General features: G+C 33.8%; 1 protein-coding gene across 1 annotated transcript; it reads right to left on the bottom strand.

Moving 5' to 3' along the window:
- Positions 1 to 1481: 1481 nt before the first annotated feature.
- On the bottom strand, positions 1482 to 8098 carry LOC107624952 (F-box protein SKIP17). Its single transcript, XM_016327458.3, has 13 exons — positions 7492 to 8098; positions 6691 to 6866; positions 5634 to 5831; positions 5445 to 5555; positions 4877 to 4962; positions 4672 to 4793; positions 3894 to 3958; positions 3700 to 3772; positions 3546 to 3608; positions 3386 to 3450; positions 3209 to 3283; positions 2831 to 3092; positions 1482 to 1921 (listed from the first exon to the last, which is right to left on the bottom strand). The coding sequence occupies exons 1-12, from the start codon at positions 7864 to 7866 to the stop codon at positions 2885 to 2887; spliced, it is 1617 nt and encodes a 538-aa protein (XP_016182944.1). The 5' UTR covers positions 7867 to 8098; the 3' UTR covers positions 1482 to 1921; positions 2831 to 2884.
- Positions 8099 to 11885: the final 3787 nt, after the last annotated feature.

Below are 11885 nucleotides of genomic sequence, written 5' to 3'. Positions count from 1 at the left end.
AAGAAGAGAAAATAAACTTAAACTTACAGAAAATCTAGAGGTCTTAGTTCATTATAAAATAACTTTAATTTCTCTTTTTATATATTATAAATAGATTGTTAAAAAACATTTTCACATAAAAGGACACTATTTTCTTTCCTTTTCTACTATAACTTAATCCACACAAATTACGTTTGGATTTTTTTTGTTTTGGCTAGATATTTACCTTTTAATTCTCAATGTTAATTTTCTTCTTTTATTTGTTTAAACAATAAAATTTATTAAAGTAATAGTATCTTTACCTTTTAAATTCTTTTACATTTATTCTTTATTTTATTTGGCTTAAATTTTTGTAATCAAATAAATCTTTTAAAATTAGATTTAAGTGTGCTCTGAAAAAAATTATTTTGATAATTCAACTAAATTATTAAATAAATTATATTTTTATTTTAAATTAAATATATATTTTAAAAATATATTAACCAAACATATTCTTATTATTTTCTCCATTTAAAACCAAAATCTAATTTGACAAACTAATCACCTTCCGTTCATTTTCTTTCTAGCAAAAAGGAAAAAATGGGTTAGAGTTTGTCATTGGTAAATATCTATAATGCATCAATTAATGTTTAATTTATCCTCTTATTTATTTCACTAATTAAATATATTAATTATAGCTTAATGAAATGAGACAGGATAAATTGAAACCGCACATTACAAAAATTAATAAATAAATTTTAACAAACCACTTGAAGATTATATATAATAGACAAAAGTACCGTTATATAAATGATAAGTAAGTACATTCAAAATTAACATTAAGAATTTTTTAAAATAAAATTAACATACCTTGGCATTAGAAATAATTAGCTATTTTTAAACGAAAGAAGTATTTTTCTTCTTTTTTTTTTTTGGATTTATCTAGAAGAAAAAAGTGTTCTAAAACATTCAGAGAACAACAAAAAAAAAAAAAAAATTAGTATTAAATAAAAAATAAAAAAATGACGATTTTCTATGATATCTTTCTACTTATAAAATATCCTTTACAAGCGCCCTTAAAAGTTAAAACACACGTTAACAAGATCATTTTTCTTTGTTATTTGAGATAATCAAATCATCTCTCAATTTTTGTTCTGCAACCTTAGTCAAGACACAGGTGGGAGAGTATATCATTGCTCGCAAAAAATTAATCACCAATATCATATAATTCGTTTACCATAACTAAGTATCACGCAGCTGATCATAACAATAGCAGGATTATAAATTCTCAAAACTGTTAATGGTATTACAATTTTAATATCAGACCCCATCTCCACGTACAATATGGGTTATAATCTGGTTGAAATACGTTTTAAGCACCTCATACACTTAATTGTTAATTCAGGATTGCGTTATAACAGACATTACTACATCCTACATGCCGGGATCAAAGATTTTTCTAATCCTGTTCGGCCATTTGGAGATGGCAATAGTATAGCACATACATATGATTATTGTCTGTCTTAGATAAACTGTTACTTATTTGCAAGATTTGAGTATGGGATGTCATTATATGTAGTTTACAGGCACACTGGTTGTAGTTGCAGTGTTGGCAAGTAGACACAGTATGGAAAGCCACAAAATACATATGGTAGAAAATATTTTAAAAATTTAGAATGCTTCTTTTTCTTCAGGGGGAAAAAATGAAAAATAAAACCATAGATATGGAATGGAGCAAATTCCATTTAGGGGGGGAGAGAATGGGGAACCAACTCCGAAAAAGGAGATAAAGGCCCACAATAAAGCTGATAAATCGATACCAACCTCCAATCTTCTTCCAGGTTGAACATTCCACAGGAATAGACTTCAATCAATACAAGGTCAAAATGGAAGTTGAAGAAAATATCACTGTCCATTGTTCACTATCTGGTATTCTGCCATATCCGCCTTATCTGCTGCTCCCCTAGTTTATATTTAAATCAGAAATCATGAACAGCAAGTATTAGGAAATGCAAGAGGTGAATAATGCATGTCACATATTAAGGAAAACAGATTGCAATACCACTGACGGACTTTTTGAGGCATCTAGTTATACCAACTACTCATTTGACAAAATAAAGGTAGCACAAGGAAATATCTCTAGTTTCCAACATGGGGTATGCAAAGACATCCATTTACAACATGTCAGCAATGACATTAACCATAATATCTTAATATCTGTTTTATGACAAGCCTTCCAAACTAGTTAATGTGTTACCAAGAAAAGCCAATCAACTACTGATTTAGGGTAAATTGCACTTGGATAGATATCTTGAAGTTGGATCATATTCTCCCTTAATTTGTGATGCCTAAACTTAACATTCCCTTTGAATAGTGGAGATCAGTATCACATTTTGTACTCCCTCCTCAAATTAAATGTCTTTTTTCAGTTGTGCAAAGTTATCAAGACAATCATTAGTTTAAATTGAAAATATAAACAAACAAAAGAAAGACGAAAGTATACCTAATATTATTTTCTCTCTTCAATAATTCTTTATTCTTCTAACTTTCTCTTTCTTTTTAATAGTAGATGGTATAATGAGTAAATTTTAATTTATGACTTTTTGAAATTAAAAAATATACTTAATTCGCAATAACAATAAAGATAAAAAGAGACATATAATTTGAGAAGGAGGGAGCATATTATAGTAATACCAAGTGTCAAATAACATAAATCTAATGCAGGTCAACGTATACTTTTACAAACAAATAAACAAGCAACGTGTAACAGCATTTAACCTCGAGAGAAATGTACATTACCGCACACACATGCAAACACAATGGAGAGAGAGAGAGAGAGAGAGAGAGAGAGAGAGAGAGAGAGAGAGAGTACCAAAACCACAAATTGTTTGTCCTTTTTTATTAATACCACATGGATGACCATTCCCTACAAGGACAAGAAGTCTATCTCATCTGAACTTTCCTCATAAATCACATAGCTGGCATCTTGGCCATCTTCATTCCCGCTGCCCTGATCACTATTGTAGCTGCTTTCAGATGTACTCAGAAAAATTGACCTATCTGAATTATGGGAGCTCAGTTGTGATGGCAGACTTATCTCACTGTTCATATCAGTATCAAATGAATCATTGTAACTGCAACATTCCAGAAACACATATTGTCAAACTTTAGAACTTAAAAGGAAGGAAAAAGCCCTTCATCAAAAACCGAAAGACATGCACAAAATTAATCAATTGATGTAATATCTGACCTTCCTTCAGCTGGATATTCGGCCACCAAATTTATATCAGGCCTTGCTTCCAAAACCTGCTTTACGGGCATAATACTGCACCATAAAGCCCCAAATTTGTAAATAGATATACAATCAAAGCATGGGTGTTCTGAAAGTTGATACTTGAGACATCTAAACTGCCAATTTAATCATTACCTAGAGTTGAAGCACCTGTGATACCAGTCACCCTCGGATGCTAAGCCCTCCTTGTTTGATATATCCTGTTTAAAGGCAAATAGTAAGAACTCAAACCAAATTTGAAAGTCAACTAGAAATTAATTATTCTTTTTAACACAACATCTTTCTATGTACTCACAAGACGTAGTAGAAATTTGAAATCTCCTGCAAGAATTGCTGTCAGAAACCTAGCAACTTCCACCTGCACATGAAAGCATTAGCATTACAGAGGGAATGCTTTAAAAACAAAACAAGCAAGGAATCGTAACTTGCAGACATAGTATCACTCTCACCTCTTTCAAATGCATACAATCCCTTAAAATTAAGACCTCAAGCAAATTCCCACCCATGCAGCTTCCAAGGCTTCTGAAAAATAACATTTGTTAGAATGAAAATAATAGGCCCAAAAAAAAAAAAGTTGTATGAAGGGATGATCTCAACAGATAGACAGAATGTGACAATTTATTGTTTCTTGCTAGTAACTGACCTCAAGAAGCTTCCAGTGATTGAGTAGGACGTTGAAAAGTCAACATATTTCAGTTTCTGAAATCCCTGCACGACAGTATTGTACTGAATTATTATTTACCCATTGAATATGAGTTCCCCGCCCTCCCATCTATGATAAAAGTGAGAAATACGAGGATGCCATTTAGTTTAGAGGTCATAATTCAAACATCAAAATGACAAAGGGTAACTCCAGATCAAACATTGACACAATACTTGTAACAAAGTACGACCTTTGTTCAAACAACCATTTCAATCCACAGCAATATGTATTAAAAGAACCATTAAAACTGAAAGTATAATAGATTTAAACTAGTACATTATAAAATATCTAATAGCCTTTATATGGATTATCGCACCCATTTAACCCATGAAGAATTATGAGCTGCATAAGCTTACAACTTCCTTTAACTCAAACTCAAGGGTTTTCAGGTCAGGTGCAAAAAAAGTCAATTGCAGTATGACAAACCAAAGTAGGATCATATATAGCTGAGCAGATTAGCAGATTTTTTCTCAAACTCAAGGGGCTTCAGATGCAAAAAGTTTTATGGTAATATGACAAACAAAATATATGATCATATATATAGCAGGCTGGATTAGCAAATTTATTCTATTTTCAATCCTCCCCGTTTTTACTTTTATAAGATGGATATAGAATTGAACACAGTTAGAGGGAGAGATCATCTCATGAACAAGATTAGCACAGGAACCTTAACCGGGATTAACCAGAGACAATAATCAAGAATATATTGATAACATACCTTAACCAGTACACGGACTTTATAATCATGTAGCTTAAACCCTCTAAGAGATAAAGAAGTTAGATGAGGACAATTGTCTACCAGCTCAAGGCAGGTTTGCGTTTTCAAGCTGTCATCTCTACCTGATAGTTACACACATAGATAAGCACTCAAGCAGAGATATAAAGATACTTGTACAGTAAAAGATGCCAGAGAAAACATTTACCTGTTTTAGAAGACTCGAAACACAAACGCTCGATTGAGTGGCAGTTCGCACTTACAGACATTAATGTTTGCCGCAGCTCAACATGACTACCATTTAAAACAGAAACAGAACAAAAATCATTGCTCAATGCAGTTCATGAGAAGAGACTAGAGAGAATGCAAATGATACATATTAAATACTTAATAAGTAACAAAAGGTAGCTATAAACTGAAAATGGGCACCTAATTAATCGGAAATTTTGTATCTACTGCATATTCATATCAAGTATAAAATAAAAGAAGAACTAACTATAATAATTGAAGTAACAAAAATTGTAGTTGTAACTCTAAACAAAAAGCCAAAAATGTACCAAGAAAAGATTTCCTCTCTAGCAATGCCAAAATATAACTCAGAAAAGCGTGAATTCTGTACCACAGGAAAAATAAAGTAATCGTATAGAAGGAATTCACCATTTGTTTATGTTTAAATCATTTTACCAACCAAAGATAGTCTTATATCCCTTAGCAATGAGAAAATTCTTAGAAGGAAGAGAAGTGTGAGAAAGGCTGGTAAGGGTTAGCTAACTTACAGCCCAACAATTTCCAGATCAAGGAGAGAGGGGCACGCCGATAAGGCTTGACCAAGGGATGCATTATCCATCCTTTCAATATTGTACAAATACAACTTTCTCAAAAGAATCCTGCAAGATGAACATATATAAGCCCATTTAAAACAAGAAACCCACAGTAATAGATTTTTAGGTCCATGAAGAACATACCCTGGAGCACCACCATCCCTACTTAAAGGGCTTAGACATGATCTTGTAAGAATGGAAGATTCTCTCCCTTGTCGAGATCTCTTATCATTCCAAGAGAAGTTAGATACCTCTACAATAGAATTTCTGTTGGTATAAACCAATGGTTGACAGGATCCAGGCGAGGGAGTAGCACAAGGGATCACACCAAGCTTAAGAGACCTTTTACACAAATGAAAATAGATAGTTAGAATGAGATAATACATCAGATTGTGATGCATGCTCAATATGTTAGCCCAATGCTAATTTATCACTTTTGTCATGTCATAGATAACAGAACTAGCAACAATTGCATAGTAGAATTATACGTGAAACTACTAAACTAGTTATACAACTTCTTCAATGGACCAACTTCAACAGATAGGACTACAGTGCAAAAAATTACTCGCTAATAAAATGTGAACACTCACATACCAAAAAATACCATATGGAATCAAATACCTGCCTTTTTTCTCCATTTGTGGGTCAAGGCAAAGAGAAACAGAATGATCACCTCGCTAGGTGAATAGTTATAATTAGTTAGTCATACTTTTAAGTTTTAATTTTATGCCCCATAGTCACTAAGTATGCTGTTAATCAAAATTTACCTGGGGAAAAAAGTAAATATGGCATGTAAAAGATCAGTGAGTGTTATGTATCAATGCAAATAGAAATTAGGGACCTTGCTGTAATTGAGTGAAAAATGGACTAGGGAGGGTTTTGTAACTAACTTGCCTAGCTGGAAAGTGAGTGTGAGAGAGAGGGGTGGGAACAATAAAGAGCGGTGGGAAGTCGACAAGTCGCGAGCAGGCATGGAAAAGAGGGAAAAAGAACGGATTAGAATCTAGGAGAGAATCAGGTCTCTCGAATACCTGATATCTTTAAGTTGTAACTTCCTTTTACTAGATAATAATAACAAATACTGAGAAATTGGGTGATATCCCACTGATATCACTCCGTCCCCCTTGTCTTTCTATTACTGTTTCTTTCTTCTACTTGCTCTAGATGCCAGGTTCTTACAGTGAGATACAAGAGCTTTTACCTTAGTGCATTTCCCGCTCGCTGAATCATCGTGGAAACTACTGAATTGTTAATCTTCGGAACCCTTGATGTCAAATCAAGGTTTGCATAGCACAAAGGATCTTTAGCACATTTGTTAAACAATGAACAAGTAGCTGATGCATGACACAGACTCTGGGTTTCAAGCATCGAGAAGACCTGCACACCACAACATGGAATCAACACAGAAATTTCAAGGACCAAATTATCATAAGTTCATCATAACGCTACTCGAATACCTAAAGGGGAATTATCATCATACTGCAAAAGGAGGGGACTCCACATACTAAAGAACTAAGAAAAGTGAACATTAGAAGAATAACTTAAAAGTTCAAAACTAAAACATTAAAAACAAAATATTAATCAAATTATGAAAAGAACTAAGAAAAGGCGAAATTAAAAGGGGAACAAAACTCCAATTAGAATAGGAAACAACAAACACGGAAACAAATTTATCATTTCTAACACAAATGATAATGATAAAGAGCAATTAATAACACTATATAATCAACTCTAGGTTGTTTAAACTTTGAAGTAAGTCAACAATTGCTACTTTAAGCAAGTTCCGTTCAGTGACTGTAAAGCTAAAAACCAGCTAAACTAATAAAAAGTGAAAACTTTCGCTCCGATCAATACCTGTAAACTCAAAAACACAGCGTTCGAAAAGCTAGCGTTGAATCAACCTAGCTCGAATCAAATTAATCGCAATCGAAATCCGAAAACTACTGATTCATAAAGTACGAACAAGACAAAGTGAAAAGTAGCGATGAAATTGAATTAAAACCTTGATAGTGAGGTCCGGAGGGAGTGGCCAAGCGAGTGAGTTGTGCTTCGAAGCCCGCTTCCTGGAGGAGTGCTTCGCTGCGTCGAGGAGCATCGATCCCATCCTGAGGGCGCGGTCGATGAGCACCGTTCGATCCGCATCTGACGCAGAAGATTCCAGAAGCTTCTCCAGCGACAGATCCAAAGAGATCGAAGAACACGGCGACGACGGAGAAGGAGAAGAAGAAGAAGTTGAGTCGTCATCGTCGAGGCACAGGAACTTATGGAGCACCTGCTCCACGTGATCCAGACCCTGAACAACCCTAGCGTTGTTCTGCTCCTGCGATGAAGAAGGACACGGTCGCTTCGAAGAACAAGGAAAAGTGTCCATTGCCATAAGCCTCTGCTGGTTGTTGCTGTTCTTCTTCTTCTTCACGCGTCAGCGCGTGGCGGTGGCCGTTACTGTTGTTGTGGTGGTTGTGGATTCTGTTATCATTTTCAGACTCTCATTCTCATTTTTTTTTATTTTTATTTTTTTTATTTTTATATTTTTGTATTATTACTTTTGGTTGCAGAGGACAGAGAGAAGAGAAGAGAAGAAAGGTGTGGAGTGAGAGAAGGGTGGTGGTGATTGGAATATTGAGACGATGGGGTTTTGCGTGACGCGTTTGACCGCTACGCGAGTGACACGTGGGGGTATCTTGCGGTTTGATTCACGCGCCTTTGTTCATTCCTTGGTGACTGTAGTCTGTAATTAGTGAACACTGAACAGTGAACACAGACAAGAGTGAAGCTGAAATTTTCTGGTAAGAAAAGAAAATATAGTCAATTCGTTAACGTGGGTTTATTTTTTAATAATAATAATAACAACAACAATAATAACAGATTTGGATCTTCTAAATTTTAAATTTTATTTTAAAGAATAAAATATGATCTGTTATTATTTATTTTATAGATTGAATAAAAAAAAATATGAGAACAAAAATTTTTAACAATAAAAGATCTTATTTTATCCTCTAAAATAAAAATTTAAAATATAGAGGATTCAAATTTTAAAAAGTGTTGAACTAAATGTTAAAATAAATTTTAATTTTTTTATTATATTTTATATCAATAACTTAAATTTTTTTTTTACTCTAACTCGTGACTTTTTGGATTAATATGGAGAGATTATGTCATTTAAAGTATAATTCATTAACTATCAATAATTTACATTTAAAATTTATTATTCAAAATTTAAAATTTAAAATTTAAAATTTAAAAAATAATATAATCTTTATTTTTTCATAATATATTAGCATTTGCCAAATTCTAGATACTAAAATTTTTTTAGCCAGTCTGGGGAAAAGAATTTGCTTAAAGTAGTATTTTGTATAAATCTTTTTAATAACAAAATAAAGTTTCTTATAATTCTTTTTATCAATTTTTTTTGTTGACTTTAATTAATTTAATAGCCAATGGATTATTGGTTGGTATTTATATGTTTTAGTTTTAAATAAATGTTAGAACGTCAATCGAATTTATTATATTTGGTCAGTAATTAGTTTATAATATTTTAAAATATATTATTAAATTATTAGACTAAAAAAATTAGATTAATTATTAAAAATATTAGTAAAAAATAATAAATTCTCCTGACTTTTAAATTTTTTTTTTAATTTAATTTATCACGTAAATTTTAAAATTTATCTTCCTCTTAATAAACAATCATAAATTAATATTTATGAATAATAGTTTTATATTTACAATTGTTTTTTTCTTTTATATAGAGTTAAATAGAATTAATTAATTACAATATTTTATATTTTATACTAATATATTTTAATAAACCGAATAAAAATTTTATCCTTCTTATATCCAAATAATGAAATAAAATATTTGTTGTTTTGATTGAAGTAAAATGGCTTTTTTTTTTGGTAATGTAAAATGGCTTTTTATTTATGCAATAAAAATATACAATGAACGATGGAAAAATATACAAAAACCAAAACAGAAGGCCCAAATGTGACCTATTTATTTATCCTTTTTCTCTGCTTTTAGATTTTTTTTTTTTTTTCTTTTTAGGTATAGACCTATAGTTGTAGTGTTTCTCTTTCAGCAAAACTTGTCTTCAGTGATGCCCAATTAAATATCCACGTCCTATGCTAAGATTCTTTAGAAGATATTATTTAAAAAAATTAATTTGAAGATTCTTCGCAAGTTAATCACCATGAGGAAGTGTTAATTCTGGAACAAAAAGGATGGGTAAGCAATCTTACGTCTTTCGTTTTAATAATGCCCGCATATTGAACATAAACTCAACATACTATATTAGGGTTAAGTGCGATTTTGATTCTTAAGATAGGAATTAAATTTTTTTTTTATTTTTGATCTTTTTTTTGCTATAAAATAATCCTAAAGGTTTAACTTAATTTTAAAATCATCATTTCTTTCCCTTCTTTTCCAAAATAACCAATTCTTCTTCTCAATTACAGCAATTTCAGTATCCAGTTTTTCACCTCAATCACAACCATATCTCTTCTTTACCTCAACCACAATCATATCTCTTCTTTTTCTTTTTCTTTTTCTTTAACTAAAATTTCAAAAAAATTTTAACAACAGCAACATAATTTCAACGGCAATAACAAAATTTCAAATAACAAATATAAAAAAATTAAAACAAAGAAGAAGAACACAACAGTAACAAAATTTTAACATATCAAAAAATCATATCAGAAAAACAAAAAAATGGAATAGAGTCAGAAGCAAAACAGAAACAGAAAAAGAAAACCAATGGAATCAATATCCAGATGGAATCAATACCTAGGATGGAATCAGAATCAACAACAACAGTGTGATTAACAAAATTAGAATTAGAACAGAAGCAGAATAATCAGAAATAGAAGCAAAATAATCAAGTTAATCTGAATCAGAATTGGAACCCAGCGGCGAGGAGCAATGGCGAGCAACGAGGAGCAGCGGCGAGCTAGCGAGAAAGAGGAGCAGCAGCGAGATCCAGGACGCGAAGTAGCAGAAGAGCTTCGGAACGGCATTGGGTTTAACGGACGGCAGCGGTGGCAGCTGGTGCGATGGCGGCGACACTCCTCCTCTACCCTCAGCTCGTACATCTCTCTCTCTCTCTCTCTCTCTCTCTCTCTCTCTCTCTGCGGTCAGCGTCACGGTGGCGGATCTAGCGATGACAGAGTAGCTCAGAACGGCGACAACGATGCGGCTCAACGGCGGCAACGAGTGCAGTACGACGGCGGCCGCCCTTCCCCCTCTCGTGATTCCCTTCCCTACCTTGGCACCTTCCCTTCCCCTCTCCTCTCTCCGTTAGTGTGAGTGAGATCTGGAACCCCTCCCCTCTCCCGTTAGTGTGACCGAACGCGAGGAGGAGCAGCGACGGCAGTGGCGGCGGCAAGGAGCAGCGGCGCTTCCCCTCCTTCCCTTCCCTGGACACCCCCCCCAAAACAAAGCGCAATTTCCTCCCCCCAACTCCTTTTTCCTTTTTTTATTTTTTTAATTAGGGGTATTTTTGGAATAAAAATTATTAATTTAGTAAAAAGAACGATTTTAAAACTAAGTTAAACTTTCGAGACCATTTTATAGCAAAAAAAGGCTGGGGACGAAAAAAATTTTCAGTCCCTACCTTAGAGACCAAAATCGTACTTAACCCTACTATATTACTATTATGTAGAGGATTTCACAGGTACGAATTGTGAAAACGATCAGGGACTCATCGATTTTTATGGGGGTTAAGTACTTTTTTCGTCCTTAAGGTCTTGGGCCAAAATCAAAATCGTCTCCGACCTTTTTTTCTTATTAAAATCATCCTCAACATTACAAAACGTTAAAAAATCGTCCTTTTGTCCAGAAACAATATTTTTTAGACGATTTTACCCTTACATAAAAATTTAAAAAAAAAGCTTCAAAAGAAGGGTTTCACCAGTCACCAGATCCGTCCCGCTTTCCACGCCATACTCCCTCACTTCCTTCAGAAGCCACAAGTCCTTCCCTTAGCTGCGGCACGTAACGCTCCGGTGACCTTCCATGCCACGACGACGACTTAGGTTCCAGCTTCGCCACAACTTCGACAAGGAGAACCGGCCAGAGCAGAAAAACAGAGAAGCTCGCGAATCTGCAAAATGAGGCAGAGGCGAAGAAGAAAGAGGCGCTAGTGGAACTGAAGCGAGTGGTGAAGGACCTGCAGCAAGGAGAGGACTTGGCGATTTATAATTTTCTGTGTGTTTTCGTACTCTCATAATGGTGGAAAACGGCATCACCAACCCTCTACTCCCTCTATCCTCCTTCTCTAACCACATAATCCTCAACCTCTCCGAATCCCAATTCCCCCAACCCGTTTCAGTTCATCGGATGCTCGGAACCCCCAATCGTTCCTCCTGCTTCAATCGTTTCATCTTCGTTCCTCCTCTTTTC

The sequence above is a fragment of the Arachis ipaensis genome, chromosome B2 (assembly GCF_059453495.1).
Source record: "Arachis ipaensis isolate K30076 ecotype BB chromosome B2, ASM5945349v1, whole genome shotgun sequence".
NCBI classification, from domain to species: Eukaryota; Viridiplantae; Streptophyta; class Magnoliopsida; order Fabales; family Fabaceae; genus Arachis; species Arachis ipaensis.
This window is presented reverse-complemented; position numbering and strand designations above follow the sequence as displayed.